A 23,140-nucleotide genomic window follows, 5' to 3' on the forward strand; every position below is an offset into this window, starting at 1 on the left:
TGCCAATTTCCACAAAAAGCTTGGTGAAAGCCCATTTTCATTCACTGAGGAACATCTTGGGATGAACTTGAGTTTTTATTAGGTTATTGTGGGTAGCTATGACTCATTACTAAGCTACAAGAGCCAAATTCATTCTGGTTTCAGTGAGAACTCTATTCAGTTCTAAAGCATACTAATCCACTCAGCCACCTTTATGAATTTCTCACAAAATCTGAAGTATAATTGCTTGCCAGTTAACACTTCGGGTTTGATGGTTTCACAAGATTTAACAATGAGATATTACAGAAGTCTCCTTTGTCAGGTTATAGTCGACTGTAAACAGGTTTGGGGGAGGGGAAGGCACACACAGTAAGATATTACATAACAATGTTTTTGAGCCAGATTTTTTTAGTCCATTTGTGCAGGTAAAAAGCTAATTCTTAAAGGGCCCAAGAGCAGAGACATTTGTCTTACACCTCATTCCATTCCAAACCCAGGCTTTCTTGGCAGTGGAGGTTGCTGTTCTGCGTCAGATAATATGGAATTATTTGGCATCGCTTCCATTAAATTCTTTTCTGCATCACACTGCAAAATAAAAAATCACATCTGAAAATCAGAACAATTTAGAGCTATGAAATAAAATTATGCAATATATAAAAAGACAAAGTGAGGGGTAACTATATTTTTATTGACCTTTTTTCGAGGGGTTACTTTACTTAAAATATTAAAAACAATGGACCGAAAAGTCATGGTATTACATGAGAAAAGACTGCATAACTTTTTGCTATCTCTGAAAGTACTAAAACCCAAATGTTGGCAATCAAATACAAAAGATACCTGACTGCTAATGACAGAACTCTTGCAAGCCATCTTGATGCACTCCAAATGGCTGCCGAGGAAAGTTTAAATACCTTTATAAAACTGGCAAAGAAAATGTTAAAAGCTTTTGGGGGAATGTGCATTGAATTGAAGAACTCTAATGGGATTTTTTCCTGCACAGAAAACTCTTCTGCCTCTCAAGTAGCATAATGGATTTAAAGCTAATTACATACACTTGACAAGCAGCTATTTCTAGATATGGTTGTTGTACAAGATGATGTTTGGAAAAGCAGAAGCCCATCCTCCATTTCAAGGAAGTCCAGGACAACATCTTTTACACACTAAATGTGAAAGCTTGTGCTCCAGGTGCAAGTGAGCCAGTCACTGGGCTGGGAGCCGACTCAGCTATCGTTAAGCATTAGAATGTGGAGAAACTGCCATTATTTATGTCCTCTTCACTGTCACTTGCTCTTGCCAGGCTGTCGAAAGGGTGGTTGAAGTGTTCTTGTGGGTCAGAAGAAAATGCTCCAAAGAACATGCAAGAAAACTGGAGGGAAAAAAGTAACTGCATTGTTGATTCCAAAGTGAAAGTTTGTTCATTAAATGCTCCAGGTGACAGCCCCTTTCAGAATCCTGGCCAGTGTGGTATGCCTATCTTTGTTGGCGATGGAACACCCAGAACCTTCATTATTGGCCCAATCAATGCATCCTAAAAGCAAACCTCTCCCTGACTTCAAAGGCACAAGACAGTCTTCGGTTTGGGATCAACAATCCGCTGCTGACTCCCCTCCTCCTGCCGTCAAAACTTCCACGAGGGCTGTGAGGGGCAAAGGGAGCCTCTGCAGGCTGTTGTGGATGAACCAAGCAGTCTTCTCCCTTCCCCTCCTGCTAGGGCAGAAGCCGCCCTTCCTTCCAGACTAAAGCCAGTCCTTCCCGCCCCTGCCTGCCTCTGCATCCCAGCCTCTCCCACGCCTCTATTCTACTGGACAGGAATCTTAGCATTTTCAAATGCTCAAATGTCTCTCATCTTTAAAACACAGAAATAATCTAAGCTCATCCCATTCCCTCCTCCAGCTGTTGCCTTATCTCCCCTATAGAGTTGTCTACACTCACTGTCTCCATTTTCTCATTCTCCTACTCTTTAGCCCTATCTAAAAAAGTTTCTGGCCCCCCAACATCACCAAAACTGCTATTATGGTCACCAGAATTTGCCACATCCTTAAAGTCAGTGCCTATTTTCAGTCTGTATCCCATTTGGTATTCACTCTGACACTTCCTTCACGTGCCTTCCTCATGCCACAACTCTCCCAGCTGCTCTCGGCTCACCTGGTTTGCCCTCTTCTAGCCAGACTTTGAACCAGGGTTTCGCAACCTCAGCACTACTGCCATTTGAGGCCTGATGATTCCTTGTTGTAGGGGCTGTCCTGGGCGTTGGCAGATGGTGGGCAGCATCATTGGTTTCTACCCACTAGATGTCAGTAGCACCCCCTTCCTGAGTTGTGACATCCAAAATGTCTCCAGACAGTGCCCGAGTTCCCCTGGGGCATATAATCACCCCTGGTTGAGAACCACTACTTTCAATGATGGCAGTCTTCTCTGTCTCCCTCCCCAAGAGATTTCATCCATACCCCTGGCTGAAATGACCACCTGTATCCAGGGAGTTTCAAGTTAGAATCTGAACGTCAATCCACAGATTCTACTACCTACTTGATTTCTGCAACTTAACATATTCAAAACTGAACTCATCTTAGTAAGCCTTGAACCTAGTTCTCCAAACCTAAGTCACCCTTGATACCTCCCTTCTTCTTTAACCCCCATAACCAATCCATTACCAAGTCCTGCCAGTTTTACCTTCTAAGTTAACTGTCTACCTCAGCTGCTTCTCTCCATTTCTCATCTAAGGAATCCCCATCTCTCAGATGCTGTGGCCAGGGGACCATTCTTGCCTCATTGTACCCCAGTACAAGCAGCTGCAGCTGAAGTTATCTTGCAAACATTCCACTGTGTCAGGCCTCCCTCTTAAAACCCTTCAAATACTTTAAATACCAACGCGCTTCACATGGCCCTGTACGTGGCTTACGGAACTCCCCCGGCGTGATTTGGCATTCACCTTGTGCCGCTGCCAGCCTGTAGCTGTCTGATCTCCAACCACACTGGCCACCCTCAGTTCCTTAGAACCACCGCCCTCCCTCCCTCCCTCCCGAGGCTCCTTCTCCCATGCCCACTACTTTCTCCTTCCAGCTCAGCTCAAACACCAGTTTGAAAGGGAAGACTTTCTGACCTCTTGGATTGGGGCAATACTACCATCAATCCTCTCAAAGCACCCTGAGCTTTTCCTTTATTGAACATATCAGCTTTTTAAAAACTTATCAGATATATTTATTTAATCATGTGACTATTTTGTTTTATATCTTAGACCCTAGTCCTGATACCCTATACCCCCTCTAATCTATAATCAGGTTTATTTTATTTTTTTAAGACTTGTCAAGTGCAGTAGTGAGAAGGAGGAAAGTAGTAGAACAAGTTCAATCTGTAACTGACTGTGAACAATCAAGTGAGATAACTCACTACCTTTGGACCAGCCTAGAATCAGGTTTAGGAACCTACAAGTTCTAGAAGGAAACATGGATGAATTCCTCTTTCAATTCCATGTTGAAGCCCGGCACGGTGGCTCACGCCTATAATCCTACCACTCTGGGAGGCCAAGGCGGGAGGTAGAGCTTGAGCTCTGGAGTTCGAGACCAGCCTGAGCAAGAGCGAGACCATGCCTCTACTAAAAATAGAAAAAATTAGCTGGGCATTGTGGTGCATGCCTGTAGTCCCAGCTACTTGGGAGGCTGAGGCAGGAGGATCACTGACAGGAGTTCGAGGTTGCTGTGAGTTAGGGTGAGGCCACGGCACTCACCCAGGCAACAGAGTGAGACTCTGTCTCAAAATAAATAAATAAATAATGTTGGAAAAGCTTTCTAACTACTGACAATTCCTGTTTTTTTAGAGACAGGGTCTCACTCTGTCACCCAGATTGGAGTGCATTGGCACAATCACATTTCACTGCAACCTCGAACTTCTGGGCTCAAGTGATGCTCCCACCTCAGTCACCTGAGTAGCTAGGACTACAGGCCTGTACCACCACACCCAGCTCATATATATATATATATATACACACACACATATATATATATATATATTTTTTAGTCAAGGTCTTTCTTGCTCTGTTGCCTGGGCTAGACTGTAGTGATGTCATCATCACTCTCTGTAACCTCAAACTCCCAGGCTCAAGTGATCTTCCTGCCTCAGCCTCCCAAGTAGCTGGAACTACGGGCATGTACCACCATCTCTGGCTGATTTTTCTATTTTTTGTAGAGGTGAGGTCTCACCACACTACTCAGGCTGATCTCGAACTCCTGGCCTCACCACCTTTGGCCTCCCAAAGTGCTGGGATTATAGGCATGAGCCACTGCACCCAGCCCCACTGAGAATTTTTTTTTAATTTATAAATTGGACTATATAGAATGAAAATATTTTGCATGGCAAAAAAACACTTAAAATACAAGTGACAAAGTGGGAGAAAATATTTGCACTATATATCATAGACAAATGGCTAATATCCCCATATATAAAGAATGCCTATAAAAACCCAATAGAGGCCGGGCGCGGTGGCTCACGCCTGTAATCCTAGCACTCTGGGAGGCTAAGGCGGGTGGATTGCTTGAGCTCAGGAGTTTGAGACCAGCCTGAGCAAGAGCGAGACCCCATCTCTACTAAAAAAATAGAAAGAAATTATCTGGCCAACTAAAACATATATATATAGAAAAAAAATTAGCCGGGCATGGTGGCACATGCCTGTAGTCCCAGCTACTCGGGAGGCTGAGGCAGTACGATCGTTTAAGCCCAGGAGTTTGAGGTTGCTGTGAGCTAGGCTGACGCCACGGCACTCACTCTAGCCTGGGCAACAAACCGAGACTTTTTCTCAAAAAAAAAAAAAAAAAAACCAATAGAAAAATGGGAAGAGACATGAATAAACAATTCACAAAAATTATAGAATGGACTTTAAACACATGAAAAGATGTTTAAACTCACTCACAATTAGAGAAATAAAAATTAAAATAACACTGAGCTGGTGCAGTGGCTTGCACCTGTAGACCCACCTATTCAGAAGGCTGAGGTGGGAGGACTGCCTGAGCCCAGGAGTTTGAGACCAGCCTGGATAACATAGTGAGGCCTTGTCTCTCAAAAAAAAAAAAAAAAAAAAAAAAAAAAACCCATACTGAGATACCCAACTATCAGTTTGGCAAACTTTTTTTTAAAGTTTGACAAATGCTGTGTGCCAGGCTGTGGGAAGGGCACTCCTCTCCACGCAGGGAGTGCAAACTGGCACAGCCCCTCTGGAGGGGAATCTGGCAGAACCTCACAACACTACATCTGCAGTCACTTTCTGAACCAGCTGTCCCACTTTTAGCAGTTTACTCTGAAGATACTCTTTGGACATTATGAAAAAACACGTGTAAAAGGTTATTATTGAAAAATACTGAGGGGAAAATCTAAACGCCCACATAGAGGATAATGGTTGAATTAACTATGGTACGTTCACACTTGCAATACAATGCAGTGATTGGGAAAAAATAAAAGAGATAAACCAGGTCAGGTGTGGTGGCTCACACCTGTAATCCCAGCATTTTGGGAGGATCGCTTGAGGCCAGGAGTTCCAAGACCAGCCTGAGCAACACAGTAAGACCCGACCTCTACAAAAATTTAAAAAATTGGCCAGGTGTGGTGGCACATGCCTATAGTCCCAGCTACTCGGCAGGCTGAGACAGGAGAATCATTTGAGCCCCGAGGAGTTTGTGGCTGCAGCAAGCTATGATTGCACCGCTGCACTCCAGCCTGGATGACAGAGCAAGACCCTGTCTTTAAAAAGTTAAGTGTGTGTGTGTGTGTGTGTGTGTGTATAAATAAATACATCAACACACACACACACACATACACACATGCATGCATATATATATTAACTAGCTGTGTCTGCTGAAAGGGCCCAGAAGCAGTGAAACCCCCATACAAAAGAGCACACCTGACACCCAAAAGTTGGTCTCTATCATCTCCAATAAAAGGAACCAGGGTTCCTAGGAGAAATTGCTGACTCCAAGGCTGGGCAAGGGAAGTACAAGAAAGGGCTAGAATACCTGAAGGTTCCAAAAAGTAAGGAAGTGCTCAAAAAATGTTGGAGACATATCAAAGGGACACAGACTCAACCCAAATAGGCTCTTGGTGGCCAAATATGGAGCATTTTGAGCAACAAAATAAATAATGATAGTAATAGATTATGACCCATAGAATAAAATGAATATCTAAGAGGACACAGTAATACAAACAAGTAACTGAATAACAAATAAAGGGCGCAGAATGGGAAGGCCTTTCTTAAAGTAGGGTTTCATCTAATTAATATAGAAAAAATAATAGATCTGACAGAGAAGAAAAGAGAAAAGAAAGGAAAATCACCATTTTGGCAAACATCACAGTAATAACTATTTCTGACAAAAAAGCATCAATGGATTCTTAAAAAAAAAAAAGGAAAAAGTATGAGAAACAAGATATTTACATAGTCTTAAAGTATCTCCCCACGAGATTCTCATTAACAGAAAAACAGTAGCTTGACAGCAGAGAGTGAGTAGATGTCATCTTAACCAGATGACAGAAGTGAACACCACAGATATGGAGACAAATCTCCAACATGTGTCTCCAGACATAAAAACAACCCAATACCACTCTGTTGCATTCTCACAAAAATGCATAGTTAAAATATAATTATGAAGAAATATCAGAAAAATACAAATTCAGGGACATTTTATTAAAGTGTTGAGGTAGAAAAAGACAAAGCAAGATTGAGAAATGTTCCAGATTAAAGGAGACTCTGCTAACCTAAAATGTTAACCGCCCCCCTTTTTTTTAAAGGGACAGGGTCTCTCGCTCTGTCGCCCAGGCTGGAGTGCGGTGGCACCATCACAGCTCACTGCAGCCTCGAACTCCTGGGCTCAAGTGAGCCTCCTGCATCATCCTCCTGAATATATGGGACCACAGGCGTGCGTCAGCGTGCCCAGCTGATGTTAACATTCGAGGAATCTGGGTAAAGGGTATATGAGAATTCTTTGTACTCTTTTTGCAAATGAGTCTGAATTTATATCTTAAAACTTAAAAAATTAAAATTTCATGTGCATGTGTGTATGTGTATATGCATAGAAAGAAGTCTTAAAAGGTAGAGTAATAAGCAAAATATTTGAAGTGATTATCTTTCATTATCTCTTATTTGTATTTTCTGACTTTTCTTCAATGAAATGGTAATTGCACTGTTATATAAAATGTTAACATTTGGAGAGTCTGGGAGAAGGGTATATAGAAATTCGTGTACTATTTTTGCAACTTTTTAAAAGTCTGAAATTATTTTAAAAAGAATAGTTAACAAATGAGCAAACAAATAGGGTGGGCCATATGACGATAAGAATGTTACTAGCATCATAATGGCTATAGCTTTAGTCGGGTTCAAGGACAAGTGGCCTCCAGTATGCATGGCAGACCTTGCTAATCAAGTAGAGATAGAGCTTTGACGTCATTCTCAGCGCAGCCTGACCAACCAAATGACTGGTGTGGGTACCAGAGAGGAAACCTATCTGCTATTCCTGCCATAGGGTATGTTTTATATGGTGGTGGGGGAAGAAAAGAGGGAAGCCATGTGAAGATGATATTAAATGCCCCAAGGAAAGCCCCTGAATGCCATTCCAAGGAGTTTAGGCTTAATCTTATGGGAGAAGCATAATAATCTAAGAGTTTCGGAAGCAGGAGAGTGATACGTAACAATAATAACTAACATTTATCGAGCACAACTATGTGCCAGTTACATCTACTAGCTGAATTTTCACAATTCCATTTAATGAGCATATTATCCCCATTTTACTAATAAGGAAACAGAGCCAAAGGTAAGTAACTTGTCTAAATCACAAAGCTAATAAGTGGCAAGAGGGAGGTTAGAACCCAGGAAGCTGAACTTTAGAGCCGATGCTCTGAATCCACGTCTCGTGGTAGATCTAAGGTTTGGACAAAATCTATTAGTGCACAGTGCAGGAGAGCCAGCGTGGGGGAGGATGGAGGCAGGGAGCCGGGCAGGAGGCCATAGTAGTTCAGGTGGAACTTGATCAGGGTCTACATCATTTACCCATAATGTAATTTCAGCTTTGCAGGAATTTGCCACATTAAGGCCTTCTTTTTAGAATTTAGCGATAGGACGGGAAACCGGAGTAAAGGGTACTGCAATGGTGCTCATGGAGCTGACGATTCTGAATGTCACTTTCCCCAGTGAGGAAACTGCCAACCTTAGTGAATTTCAGGGACCTGGAATAGCAGGAAAATGATTTCCTGTTGTTGCCTGTGAAAAAGTAAGCACAATACGTGTGGCCAAAAAAACAGTAGAGGTAAATGCTTTTGTATAATGAGAACACAGATTTCAGGTTTTGCTTTAGGCCAACCTAGTAAATACACAAGAAAATTGCCCTAGGTGTTGGGCATACAACAGGTACTGAATAAACACTTATGGCATCAAAATGATTAAATTGAGTTTACCACCCAATTCTGCCCCAAAAGTCATATTTAGCATAAGATGGTGACTTCCAAAAATATTATTTCTCCTTTCAAATTTTAATTCTAAGAAACTCGTATTTCCAAATCCCTAATAATAGCAATAGCAAAATGAGCTTGAATAAAACATTAAACATGTAAAATTGGGATTATCAACATTTGAGATACTTTGGAAGCTTCCAGTAAATTATGTTTATCTTCAATTTAATGGATTTCATAAGGTCTAACAGTATAGTATTTTGTGAAGCTTATTACCTCTCTGGCAAAATGCTGGGAATGTAACCAAATGTTATTAACGGGGACACCGCTATGAAGGAATCTGTGATATTTGTTGGGATGACATTTACATGTATACTATTATGAATAAAGCATTTCTCAATCAAATTTGAAAAATAAAATTAGAAGGACACTTATTTCAGGAAACCTTATTTATATAACTTTAGCATATTACTTGTATTCAAAGATATACAATAAACAATCACAATTTATTCTTAAAGACAAGTGACCTAAATCTCTACTTGAATATGCTTTGTTAGAAATTAATGACTGAGCAATTTAACTATTTTCTGTTGATATTCTATGAACTAGACTTTCCTCCATCTGAGAGTAGCTTCATTCAGGATATTAGGAGTGGGCTAGGGCAGGGAGATTGCAAAGGGAGACAGATGATGAGAATTCTTGACTGAGACGTGGTTGTGTCTCAACACTTTGTTTTTACCTTCCTGAGATATGGAGACCCCGGCACTTCCTCTGTGTCACTGACACTGCTTTCTGGTACTTCGTTGATGTCTCCAGCTGCTCTTTCCATTATAGAGTTGCCAGAGTTTCCCAACATAGAGTTGTTTGTGAAAGTCTCATCAGGATAAAGCCTTTTGGGTGTCGCTTTCCTCGAGATACACTCCGGGGCCTGGCTGGTTACATCTTCATCAGCCTTTGCATCTGACTGCCTCCCATCTGACCTGAAGTATTAACCAGGGATTAAATAAATGAACTGCTTACTTTGAAATATATTTTTACATAACTAATGTAGCAATATGGGATGACAATGATAGCACTGGTTTAGGGAATGTATTGAAATAACCCGGAACTAATTATTGAAAGTTAAGATTTTTATATATGATACTTTAGAAATTCTCTTGACAGATTCGAATCTTTCAGTAAAGCAATCTGGGACATCTTGTGATATGATAACAGGACCAAGTTAGAAAAAAAGTTAAATAAATTATAAATGATAAAATGTTATACAGTCATTAAAAATCATGTTTCCAAGTCATAATTAGTGATATTAGACCAAGCCTACAATATATTTATGGGGGAAAAAAAGGATAGTTACATGATCCCAATCTTGTTTTAAAATATAAGTATATGCAAAATAAAAAATCTGAAAGAAAATACAATGAGCTAAAAAGTTCATAGTAGCTATCTCTGGGTGGTGCAGCTAGGGGCAAGTTTTATTTTCTTCTTTGTACTTTTCTCTATTTTACAAATTTCCCACAGTAACTTTGTTTTACTTATAATGAAGCATCCCTTTCTTCCAAAAAAAGTTATTACAAAAAAATAAATAAATAAAAACCAGCCTGGGCAACATGACAAGACCCCATCTCTACAAAAAATTTTAAAATTAGCCAGGTGCCTATAGTCCTAGCTACTTGGGAGGCCAAGGCAGGAGGATCACCCAGCACTTCAAGGTTACAGTGAGCTATGATCAGGCCACTGCACTCCAGCCTGGATGACAAAGCAGTGAGATCCTGCCTCTTAAAAAAAAGAAAAGGAAGAAGAAGAAAGAAAAACAATAACTATTCCTATATTTGAGGACAAATTCTAGGGAGTAAATATAGACTTTCCTGTGAAACTTAACACTATCGCTCCTAAAAAAAACTAAAAATTGGAAATGAGTTTTGGGTAACAACACAGATAAACCAGACAGTCCTGTTAAATTCTGGTCAGAAGAGAAAAAGCAAACATCTGATGCAAGATTGGTGATGTTTCTATGCTGCAGTGAGATCTCATCACTACAGCTCCTCCACATTCTGTCAAAAGTTCTGAGCTTCTAATCTTTCACTCCTCAGCTGTTTCCTAGGTGAATGCCACTGAATTATTTCAGAATAAGACTGTGATGGCTTTTCCCAACCAATAATGAAGTTAAAACACAGCCTTACCTTTTTCGCTTCTGTGAAAGGCACAGGGATTGTGGCGAGGATGCCCTACTTGGCTCATCATCTAATGTAGCCAAAATAAAGTTAGCTTCCACTAGCATATCATCAATACTTAAAGCCATAGGCCTAAAAGGGCAAAGTCAGAGCAAAAATAACACTCATTTTCTGGTGGACATTAGGAACACATTAGAAAATGATACGTAATTCTGGAGTAAAAAGAAACAGAAGTAGATATCCTTTTTGTGTTTTCACAAATTAACACAGTCCTGAGAGCTGAAAGGATCCTTAGAAATCATCAGATCCAATTTTATAAAACACATCTTAATCTAATCTCATTTAAAATGTTAGTTCTGAAATATCAGTATCATAGTTTCATAGAGATCTAACTTGTTTAAGCCATGCATAATTTTCTAATTAAGCAATTTATTCAGCACCATGTGACATTTATGAATGTTTCACTCTGAAGAAGAATATATTTCAATCAAGTTACCAATTAAAAAATGCCAATGTTAGCAGCATCTTTCAAAATTTTAGTTTGATAAGTGTTGCTAGGGAAGTTAAGGAATTCCTGAGGTGTTAATCAATTTCAAAATGATCCAAAGGGTTTTATTATCCATATATAACAAAAGAAAAGAAGCAAACTCAGAAAAGTTGCTAAGGACCTACTTCCCAGGAAAATCAAAATGAATAGATATAGGAGCATGTGTAACTTCTGAAAATGTCAGCATTCCCTGAAAGAAGAAAAGAAGAAAAAAAAACCCTTGAAATCTTTATTAAAAACAAGTGAAAATTTGAATTTTAATTTAATGCACATATTTGTTTACTTTCAATTCCTTGAAGCAAAATGTTATTTCAGTGTTCACTCCAATTTGAAAGAAGTCAAACTCTTCCGGGCCAACAAACATCTCACTGTACACAGAATTGGTAAAATCTGCTCAATATTACAAGAAAACAAAGAATAAAATTAGTTCCAGAGGTTATTTCTTAAATTTTAATACAAAAATATAACCATAAGTGGTAGGTTAAATCTAGCCACAAATTATTTGACATTGCTTCATTGAGAGGTGGGGCCTACGTCTATGTCTGCTCCCTTTGAATCTGGGTGGCCTTATGGACTGCTCTGACCAATAAAGTGACACTGTGGCAGTTTCTGGGCCTTAAGAGACTGGCAGGCTGTGCTTCCTGTCCCCTGAAACACTGACTCTTGGAACTCAGCCACCATGCCACATCAAGTCCAAGTTACGTGGAGAGGCCACATGTGTGTAGACACTCTGGTTCAGCCCAGCTGAGACCCCAGCATCAATTATGAGCCGTGTGAGTACACCACCTTCACACCTCCAGATGATTCCAGCCCCAGCCACTAACTACAGCTGCATGAGAGACCCCAAGTGAGAACTGCCCAGCTAAGCCCCATCAACACACAGAACCATGAGAGATAATAAAGTATTGTTTTAAGCCACGATGTTTTGGAGTTATAGGCTTGTTATAAGCAATAAATGGCCAGAATACCATAAAAGCTAATTTATTCTAAAAGGAACTACTATGTATGAATAGAGTTTACATATAATAACAAAGTCATTATATTTTATTTAATTCATTAGATCCCATTTTGTTTTAAAAATATTAACATAAAATAGATGTGGCATACTAAATTATAAAACATGGCTTAAAAAGTGAATTTTTAAAAATTTTAATTGTGGGCCAGGCGAAATGGCTCACATCTGTAATCCTAGAACTCTGGGAGGCTAAGTGGGGAGGATCATTTGAGCTCAGGAGTTTGAGAACAGCCTGAGCAATAGCGAGACCCTGTCTTTACAAAAAATAGAAAAATTAGCCAGGTGTGGTGGTGCGTCCCTTAGTCCCAGCTACTCAGGAGGCTGAGGCAGGAGGATCACTCGAGCCCAGGAGTTTGAGGTTGCAGTGAGCTACAATGACACCACTGTACTCTAGCAGGGGCAACAGAGTGAGACTCTGTCTCCAAAAAAAAAAAAAAAAGTGCTGCCAGGCACAGTGGCTCATCCCCATAATCCCAGCACTTTGGGAGGCTGAGGTGGGAGGATCGCTTGAGGCCAGGAATTTGAGACGAGTCTGGGCAACAAAGCAAGCCCCATCTCCACAAAAAAAATTTAAAATTAGCCAGGCGTGGTGGCACATGCCTGTTGTCCTAGCTACTTGGGAGGCTGAAGCTGGAGGATCACTTGAGCCCAGGAGCTTGAGGCTGTGGTGAGCTATCATAGCGCTACTGCACTCGAGCCTGGGTGACAGAGACTTTGTCTCTAAAAAAAAAATAAATAAATAAGTCCTTATAGTTTTAATTTTCTTCAATGAACATGAATTATGTAAATAGTAAGAACAAAGGTTAAATGATGTATTTTTTAAAAGGACCAGACAATATTATAAATATACATTAATCTCAAACAAGAAGGTTCATGTCACTCCTAGTATGTTAACAGAGAAGAAATACAATAATATTAGATAATTGGGTCCCCAGTCAACCATAACTATGACTACTCATTAGGAAGCTACTCACAGGGACAGTGTCTCCTAGTTACTAAACGGCCATCTTTATTGAGAGATGGCATGATGGAACATAAAACAGACCCTTTCACTAGCCAAGCATGTATTTTCCAGATCGTGCCCTCCTGAGGGCCCAAACAGAATGCTGGATGAGCCTTGAGGGGAGTGAGGACAGCACAGTGTTAACAAGCCTCTGCCTGGAGCCCACGATGAATGCAGATCATGAGCCACCGCTTGCTAACTGTGTGACACCAGGCAAGGCACATAGTTTCTCTGGCTTCAACCTCGTCATGTGTCAAATAGGGACAGTAATAGCGCCTACATCACAGAGTTGTTACGAAGATCAAATGAATTCATAAATGTAAATGACTTAGAACAGAACCTGGCACGAAGTAAACACCACGACAGTCATCTGACCCAATTTAAGCCCTGGTTCCACTGATTTTTCACTTTAAAATAATGCGGTTCCTTCCCTGCATTTTCTCTTCACTGCTTTCAGCAAAAACAAATTATCCAGGAGCAAAGAGTCTCAAACAGCTTGTGGTGCGAAAAGACCCTAGCAAATTTTCTTGATACCAAAACTCCTGATTTAATTGTGCCTCAGTTTCTCCATTCCATCTAGATAACTCTTGGAAGAGCTGGCTTAAGAGAGTAATGACATTTCCTGCCCTATGTATCTGCTATCTGGAATATATGTTACATTTCTAATTCAAAGTTGCCTTTTCTTATGTCATCTAAATCATCTCAATGGGATTGGTGGCCTCTTAATTCTTCTTTATATTAAACACAGAGCAGGGTAAAGAAAGAGAAATAGACCTTAAAATCTTAACTGAAAATATATTTTTCTCTGTAACTATTCTGATTTTAAAACAAACTGAATTTCAAAGCCAAATATTTTAATTACTGATTGTGTTAAACTTTCTGGATCTCTTATAATGTTTCTGACCTTTCTACATCTTACTGCTTTTTAGACAATAATAAATATTATGCCACCAATATTTACTGTATGGTTAGTGATCAAGAGAGCCAGGAAGGAATAATCCATCAAAGCACCATGACAGATAACCCTTACCCATTGATTCTTCATTAGAACTCTTGAGACAAAAATTCAGTGGAGTCACAGCAAGAGTAACTTCCTCTTGACCAGACGTAAAAAGAACAATTGCCTCAGCAAGCAATCTATAAAATGTAAAGAACAGTATTAACATCATTTGCAAAATAAACAGAAAAATATCACCTTATTAACTGGGATTCAGATCTTTAATCTGGAAATAAATAGGTTGGTTGGCCTGCATTTAGAAAAATTTACCCAAAAGGCCTATCTTCTTTCTTATATATGAACTGCTATATTTTTAGTATATTTTTAAATAGTAACTCTATTTGAAGGCTGAGAGAATAGCAAAATATATCCTTAGTAAAACATGTGAAAGCTATAGTATGAACAAAACACCAGAATAAAATATCTTTAATTCTATGTTTTTGTGTGCCCAATATATTTTTAAAAATTGACATGAAATCATACTCTAAAGGTAGATAGTAGAAAATACCGCTGTTCAAACACAGATCAAATGAATTATAATCTGTTGGGGACTCAGCTGTGAGCTAGAGGTTTACAAGCAGTCTGCTCTTGTATTCTCTCCTTCTGTTACTTCTCTCAAGTGTTATCTGTTACTTCCAAGTTTCTCTCGACATCCCAAATGTCCTTTTACCCTGAGCTTCCTTTTTTAAAAAAAAGCTTTACTGAGATGATGTAATTCACATACAACACAATTCACAAATTTAAGGTTGCCTGATTTGCATTTCCCTAATAACTCAATGATATGGGGCATCTTTTCAAGTGCTTTTCCATTTGTACATCGCCTTTGAAGAAATGTCTATAAAATCCTTTGCTCACTTTTTAGTTAGGTTGTCTTTTTATTAGGGCATTGTAAGTTCTGCATTCCTTTTGAAACTGAGGTGTTGCTAGATAAAAATGAAATCTTCTGAATTTATGTAATCTTGGTGTCAAGCTGATGATAGACATTAGCTTAGCAGTGTTTCTTGATGTCAAAATGTCAAGAACACCTACCAAATCCATTTGGGAACTTTTCCAGTTAAGGGGGAAGTGTTATACAAGATTCCAAATAACTTGATACAAAAAATTGACAGCATGAATGTGCAATGCAAAAGGAAAGAAAACTGCAAATTGCTAATAAATATATGGAAATATTCAAACTCACTAGTAATAAAGAAAACACAACAATAAAGAACATCTAATAATACCAGGTTGGCAAACCTATCAGGTTGGCAAAATTATTTAAAAATCGATTATATCCTCTACTTAAAAGGATTCTCCTACACTTCTGGTAGGAACGTAAACTGGCACGAACTTTTGAGATGGCAATTTGGGTAGTCAGTATCTATGCAAATTTAAAATTTGTGTCAGCCTTTGACCCACCCAATAATTCCTTTTATATGATTCTATCTGTGTTAGGCAGCCTGAAAGATGGCCCCAATGACTGCACCTCCTGGTATTCATGTTTTCATATAATCCTCTCAACCCTGAGTGCAGGCTGGACTTGCAGATTCACTTGTAACAAAGAGAAAATGGCAGAAGTAGTGAGATGGAAATTCTGAGATTAGGTTATAAAAAGACCACGGCTTCCATCTCAGGGGTGCGCTCACACATGCTCTCTCTCTCTCTGATTCCCAGCTCCCATGTTGTGGGGGCACTCATGCAGCCTACAGAGAGGCCCACGTGGCAAGGAACTGAGGTCTACCAGCAACCACATCAGTGAGCTTGGAAGTGAATCCCCAAGTCGAGCCTTCACATGAGACTGAAGCCTGACCTGACAGCTTGACTCCAACCTCATGAGACCTTGGGCCAGAAGCACCCAGCTAAGTCACACTTATTACTATAAAGTAATAAATGTCTGATTTTTAAAGGCTCTAAATTTGGGGGAAATGTGTTCCACAGCAATAGATGTCTAATACACTAGCCTATGTACCACTAGCAGCATTGTTTGAGTTAGTATAAAGTTGGAAACAGCCTAAATTTGCACCAATAAGGTAATTGGTAAGTAAATTATGATTCAGTCATATAACGAAAATTATGCAACCATCCAAAAGAGTAAGACTGATTTAAGTGAACTGATATAGAAAAATGCTCACAATATATTAAGTAAAGCAAGCAAGCTGTAAAACAACATGGATCGTAGGACATTTTCTTTGAAAAAATTATGTGTCTAGTATGTGATATAAATGAGAGAGACAGGTACAGAGGAGGAAATAGCCACAGCCATAGGGACAGAGAGAGTTACAGAGATACCAAATTGTGACTAGAGGTTACCCTGCTGCGTGGCGCACAGGGCATGTGGAGGAGAAAGACCACATTTAGTACCTTTGCTGTCGTCTATATATTTTGGATGTATTAAAAAGAGCATGTATCACTTTTGTAATGTAAAAAATGAGGATAAAACATCTTTTGGGTCACAAAGTAATGCTAATTAATGTTTAATGCTACCGCTGAACTGAACAACAGGGCATACTTTCACTGATAAATATGCTTCACTTACTATCTACAGAAAAACATGTAACACTTGGGGATAAAATCAGTTCACATAAAAATGTTAAAAGCAGTGTGTTCTAAGACTCAGATAGTTACCATATAAATGCAAAGTATTAGGACATAATATATTTATCTCTTTTGCTAGAACTTGATGTAGAAAGCCACTGATGGGACATTTTTAGAAGTTTCTTGGCCAGTAAATTATTACTGCTACCATTAGGTAGTTTATCTGCTATTATCTTTTTCAAAGTTTCCTCTTGACCCTGTAAGGTGATTTCTCCAAGTCAAGTTTTAGCTTAAAAAAAAAATGTGACTAATTGCAAAGCTCTATGGCATTCATTCTTTACTCTGTGACCATACTATATTCCGAAAAACAAAAACAGACAACAGAGAACTCATTACCTGGGTTGAATCACTAGTGTATTAGTACACATGTTCTTTTCAAAAATAACTTGCAAAGGCTGACTTTCTTGAAAACATACATTATGAGTTCTTTTAATACCTTAAAAAGAATAAAGCAACCTCTTAATAATTTGAAGTGTAAAATGAACAGATTTTAAAAGTCTTTAAGTTTTACACCCCAACTAAAATAATAAACTAACATTTCCTATCCAGCAGGTGCATATAGCTTGGAGAGCATCCTTAATGAAATGTGTGTGTCGCTCCCTAGTGGACACCAAGCAACACGTCACATGCTCTCCCTAGGCAGTAGAGCTCCAAAATCCCTTTGAAATACAGGTAGTTTCTTTTTCCTTCCTCTTTTTTTTCTCTCTCTCATTCTCTCTCTCTCTTCCTTTTTTTTTTCTGTTAAGAGACAGGGTTTCACTCTTGTCACCCAGGCTGGAGTACAGTGGTACAATCATAGCTCACTGCAGCCTGAAACTCTTGGGCTCAAGCAATCCTTCTGTCTCAGCTTCCTGAGTAGCTGGGACTACAGGCTCATGCCACCATGCTCAGCTAATTTTTAAAAAAAAATTTTAGAGATGGGGTCATGTTATGTTGTCCAGGATGGTCTCGAAGGCCTGGCTTCAAGCGATCCTTCTGCCTCAGCCTCCCGAGTCACTGGAATTACAGGAGTTAGCCACCATGCCCGGCTCCTTATTTTTAATTTTTTGTTGTGGATATATGTTATTTGCACATATTTATGAGGCATGTGTGATATTTTGTTACATGCATAGAATGTGTAGTGATCAAGTCAGGCTATTAAGGTATCCATCACCTCCAAGTATTTATCATTTCTATGTGTTGGGAACATTTGAAGTCCCCTCTTCCAGCTACTTTGAAATTTGCAATGCATCGTTGCAAACTACAGTTACCTCCTCTATGGAAAGTGAGAACTTATACCTTCTATCTACCGATGTGTTTGTACTTATTAACCAACCTCTCTTCATCCCCACCTCCGCCTACTTCCCCTTCCCAGCCTCTGTCTGCTCTCTACCATTCTACTCTCTATCTCCCTGAGATCAACTTTTTAGCTCCCACATATGAGTGAGAACATTTGATATTTGTCTTTCTATTCCTGGCTTATTTCACCTGGCATAATGACTTCCAGTTCTATCTACGTTGCTGCAAATGACAAGATTTCATTCTTTTTTATGACCAAATAGCATTCCATTGTGTATATATACCACATTTTCTTCATCCATTCTTTTGATAGACACGTAGGTTGATTCCACATCTTTGCTATTGTGAATCGTGCTGCAATAAACATGGGGGTGCAGGAATACCTTTGATATCCTGTTTTTTTTTCCTTTAGATAAATACTCAGAAGTGGTATTGCTAGATTGTATGGTAGTTTGATTTGTAGTTTTTGAGAACTCTCCAAAATACAGTTTCTTAATGGTGTGTAAAATAGTGACTACCCACTACAGATCGTATCTCTATGATTCTGTTTTAGTAACTTTCGTCCAGGACTGATATTTCTGGATAGGACTTTCGGCAGTGAGACTTCAACATCTGGTCTGTGAATTATTTTCCTTTTAAAGGAAGAGAAGGGGTAGCCATAATGGGTGTGGCCCTATGTGCCAGGAACTGTTGCATACATTTTCCATATAGTCTCTCTGATCCTCATATTATTCTATGGGGTAAAGACTTAATCTCAAAAGAGGAAACTATAGCTCAGTGAGATTAAGTGACCTTTCAAGGACACAATATTTTAACAAGTACAACTAGAATTTCAATCTACCTTTGCACATAGAACCCATGTAATAAAATCCAGGTGGGTTATAACTTTCTACAGCATGATAATGTTGTGGTGAGAATCAAAGCTCATTAGAAATAACATTTCTCAACTTATGTAGTTTCTTTTCTACTGAACTAATAACAACAACATTTATTAATTTAATAAATATTTACTGAACACCTACTGTATACCAGGCTGCATTAGCTTTTGGGGCATAAAAAATCACTCCAAGGCACGGCATGGTACGCCGGCAATCCTAGCACTCTGGAAGGCCAACGTGGGAGGATCGCTTGAGGTCAGGAGTTCTAGACCAGCCTGAACAAGAGCAAGACCCCATCTCCATCAAAAATAGAAAAAATTAGCCAGATGTGGTGGTGCGTGCCCATAGTCTCAGCTACTCAGAAGGTGGAAGAAGGAGGATCCCTTGAATCCAGGAGTTTGAGGTGGCAGAGAGACTTGATCACATCACCGCACTCTAGCACCCTAGCCGGGGTGACAAAGCAAGACTCTGTCTCAAAAAAAAAAAACAAAATTGGTTGTAAAGTTTGTGCCACTGACAAGTCAAAAAGGAAATAATTAATACCAAACATCTTACAATACTTCTACAGCTACAGGTAAGACAATACAGGTAAGACAATACTTACAACTGCCCTACTGCATCATTACATAAGTTCTAAGCAATAGTGCGACGCAAAGTCTTGATATGCAGTTTGAATATTCTAAACATGAAAAATATTTTTTAAAAAACCCACAACATTTTAAAGCACTTTTAATTACACTTACCATATCTGCAGAAGAATTGAATAACTACTTTGCACTTATCAGATCTGGTGAATATTTTGCACTTCTCTACATTTCTTTCAAGGGAATTCAGACATTTAAAGATGGGCACAACTGACTGTAACACAAATAAATTATACATATTAAGCACATACTTAATATAGTTATTTGATTAGTTTTTTTAAAAACTGACAAAAGCATGTGTATTCATAAATGAATGGACTTGTCCTGTGTGACATTTAAACTATTAAGTATAGAATACATGTTATGTTCTGCATAACAAATATTTCTACAGAGTAAGAGAAAACCAGGTCCACTTATATTTACCTTCATTCCCAATTTGCAATTTAAATTCAGTGTGGTATCATTACCATTCATATTCACTGAGGTTGACCACTGATAATGTTGAAAAAACACAGAAGAGAACAGGATACATCCGTATGCTGACCGACAAGAATTCACAGATCTTAGAGAAAGCTGGAAAAATAAGATAAAGGCTAGTCAGCGGAAAATCAACTTTCTTCAAACAATTGTTTAATTTTTAAAAGTCCATTGTTTAACATCACAGTTAAATATGTTTAAATAAGACCATGGAATGTTAACTATGGATTTCATTAATTGGTGTGTATTGAATTTGCATATGTACATACATGTGTACGTATCTACATTGAATATGCATATGTGTTAAATCTTAAATCTTGCATGTTGAAAATTTAAAATAGTAAATGCCTACAGGGGTCTTAAGTTCAATGTCTGAAGTGGCAGAAAGCGATGTACAGGGGACTTACAACATATGGGCAGCTCACACCTCGTCTAAGGGGAGAAACCGTTACTCAGTTTCAGCCAACTACTTCCACCTGGGAATGTAGGCCCAAAATGGTCATGTCTTCTGAATTTTCATGAGAAGCAGGAAAAATTGGACTGTCTCAAGTTTTAAATGTTAGAAGTTATTTCAAATTTTTACAAAACAGGTGCAGTTCCACAAAACATTTCTGCAAGCCATATCTAGTCTCCTGACTGCAAGTTTATGACTTCTGGTTTAAATCCGTTATGTTTATCTATATGATTTTCAAGTTTATTATGCTTGAAATGTATTCAGATATATAAAATAAAACACAGTGAAAGGTATAATTACAATTTCTGGATTTCCTGGTTAACATTCAATCTGACTGGGATCTTTAAATATCTTTTCTTGTCTTAATACATCGTCTATTACTTAACTTTCTTACTTACACCTTTTTCAGATGGGTCTAGCCACAGCTCATCACTAATTCGTGATAAAGCTTGGATTGCTTTCCCAAATACTGTGGAGAAAAAAAAAGGTGCTTGCTCACATTCTTTCCCTCTAACAATAAAAACAAATCATAGGACTACTTCAGCATTCAGAGGACTCAAGATAACTTCATTAAAAAAAACACTTTTATAGACTAATGCTACATTGCTTTAATATAGTATAATACCCTTGGCAAAATGCCAGACACATAGTAAGAACGCTAAATTTGCAGAGTGTGTGAAATGATAAAATTCAACAAAATTCTTCCTCCTATATGTTTGTAGTGTTGCATGGAGCTACTATGGCAAGCCAATTTCCATACTAATATATTTTAAAACTTTGTTTAAATATATGTGCCCCTCCCTAAAAAACTGTGAAAACAGTGCATGGAGAGGATGATTTGAAGTGTTTTTTTAATAGCTTTACAGACAGCAAAGTCAAAACAAGTCATGACAGAGAAATTATGGATATTCAAGATGCATCTCTGGTGTTTGAGGGCAGCATGGAAGATGCCAGACTTTCCCATCAAACATACTCAGGTGCCCTGTCAGAAAAAGATGCTAGGGCTGGATGAAATATTGGTCTGATCCCGTATGACACTGTTAATGTTCTTATGAGTTATGACTAAGTAAACTCCATGGCAAACTGATATCTGACACTATGCTGCAATACAAATGGATGGCCATTTCAATCCATGCAAAAGTATAAAAAAGGAAAAATAATTCCAGACCATAAAATCAGATAACAATGGTTAAGAATCACAAGTGTGTACAGTGGGAAAGATAGGATGACCCAAAATAAAAAGTAAAGATATTTGTCCCTTTTTACCCCTTGACATTCACCACTTTTTCCTGGAATGGGGGATGGTTTCAGGATGATTCAAGGGCATTCCATTTATTGTGCAGTCAAACTTCTCTGCTAATGATAATCTGTATTTGCAGCCACTCCCTATTGCTCACATCACTGCCTCAGCTCCACCTCAATCATTAGGCATTGGATTTTCATAAGGAGTGGCAACCTAGATCCCTCCCATGGGCAGTTTACAGTAGGGTTCTTTACAGTAGGGTTCGCGCTCCTTTGAGAATCTAATACAGCCCCTGATCTGCCGTGATGTGAGCGATGGGGAGCGCCTGTAAATACAGGTGAAGCTTCGCTTGCTCCCATGCTCACTTCCTGCTGTGCGGCCCTGTCCCTAACAGGCCACAGACCAGTCAGCTGCCTGGGAGTTGGGGAACCACAGGCTTACAGTCTTGGAGGGAAAACAAAATTAAACAATCACACAAATAATTGCTTATTGACAACTGAGGCATACACTGCAAAAGAGAACTTCCTAGTCCTCTGAGACCATGCAGAAGTCAGGAACTTGTGCCTCCTTTTCCTGCTCATTAACACTGCCCCATAGCTGTCCTCAACACTCCAGAAGCCTGCCACAACACAAGGTACCACTCAATGACCATTTTCAGGTTACAACCTTTAGGAAATCATTGCTTTTCTAAATACTTTCTGGAGTAACCTTCATTTCTAAAGTGCCATTTACAATAATGGTAATAGCTCCTGTACGTTCCCATCTGTTACTGAGATTTTTACATGCTTTTCTATCTCATGCCTACAACAAACAAACCCTATGATGAAGGTGTGGTTATTATTCTCATTTTACAGATGAGGAAACTGAGCCCCAAAATGATTTGGTGACTTGTCCCAGGCCGAACATTAAAAAATGGTAGAATCAGGAAGAAAAACCAGCTTTATGCTTTTCTCTTGGCACAAAAACACTTTTGCTAAGCATTAATTATACTCCCCACTCCTCCCCACACAGTCCTCACCATCCCAAGTTCGAGGCCTGATAAGATATCATTTCATAGACACCACCCATATTAAATATTATGCATAATAAAAGGAGATGGGCCTTCATCCTCCCCTCAGAAGCTAACAGGACCCGGGGTGGGAGGGGGCTGGCTGTGGCAAGGGCTCTTGTCCTCAGTCCTTGTGCACGATGGCAAACTGGAAAAATAAGACGACGGTGGAGATGCCCCATGAAGCTTTGCTTTCCCTCTTCTACCCAGCAAGGCAAGAAAGGCGTCTCCACCTTTCACTTGACTGCCGCTCATCACACACTTCAGCATGGCTACGGGCTCTGAAAGGCAAGGTCGGAAGGCAAGCCTCGGCTCGACGGCCCCAGGTGCCCGGATGTTTCCCGCGCTCTTAGAAGTTTCGCTATCTCATCTTCCCACCCTACCACTATGCCTCCGCTAATTCCAAGAGCG

At 39.3% G+C, this 23,140-nt stretch overlaps 1 protein-coding gene across 4 annotated transcripts; it reads right to left on the reverse strand.

Moving 5' to 3' along the window:
• Positions 1-62: 62 nt before the first annotated feature.
• RAD9B (RAD9 checkpoint clamp component B) lies at positions 63-23,129 on the reverse strand. Of its 4 annotated transcripts, XM_045534840.1 has the most exons (12): positions 22,963-23,129; positions 20,837-20,907; positions 19,931-20,080; positions 19,607-19,721; positions 17,044-17,143; positions 14,167-14,273; positions 11,402-11,508; positions 11,244-11,308; positions 10,581-10,703; positions 9,140-9,380; positions 1,237-1,345; positions 560-564 (listed from the first exon to the last, which is right to left on the reverse strand). In XM_045534840.1, the coding sequence occupies exons 1-12, from the start codon at positions 22,997-22,999 to the stop codon at positions 560-562; spliced, it is 1,230 nt and encodes a 409-aa protein (XP_045390796.1). In that variant the 5' UTR covers positions 23,000-23,129. The 4 variants fall into 4 exon arrangements, with proteins under 4 accessions (XP_045390795.1, XP_045390797.1, XP_045390796.1 ...); XM_045534839.1 differs by lacking the exon at positions 1,237-1,345 and having other exon boundaries at positions 63-564; XM_045534838.1 differs by lacking the exon at positions 560-564 and having other exon boundaries at positions 778-1,345.
• Positions 23,130-23,140: the final 11 nt, after the last annotated feature.

This window comes from Lemur catta, chromosome 21, assembly GCF_020740605.2.
Source record: "Lemur catta isolate mLemCat1 chromosome 21, mLemCat1.pri, whole genome shotgun sequence".
NCBI classification, from domain to species: domain Eukaryota; kingdom Metazoa; phylum Chordata; class Mammalia; order Primates; family Lemuridae; genus Lemur; species Lemur catta.

Excerpts from the sequence above, each read along its gene's own strand:
- RAD9B (XM_045534838.1), bottom strand. The coding sequence starts at position 22,999 with ATGCTGAAGTGTGTGATGAGCGGCAGTCAAGTGAAAG. Across the intron at positions 17,144-19,606 it reads TCAATTCTTCTGCAGATATG|GTATTAAAAGAACTCATAAT; the intron begins GTAAGTGTAATT and ends ATTCTTTTTAAG. Across the intron at positions 14,274-17,043 it reads ACACTAGTGATTCAACCCAG|ATTGCTTGCTGAGGCAATTG; the intron begins GTAATGAGTTCT and ends TACATTTTATAG.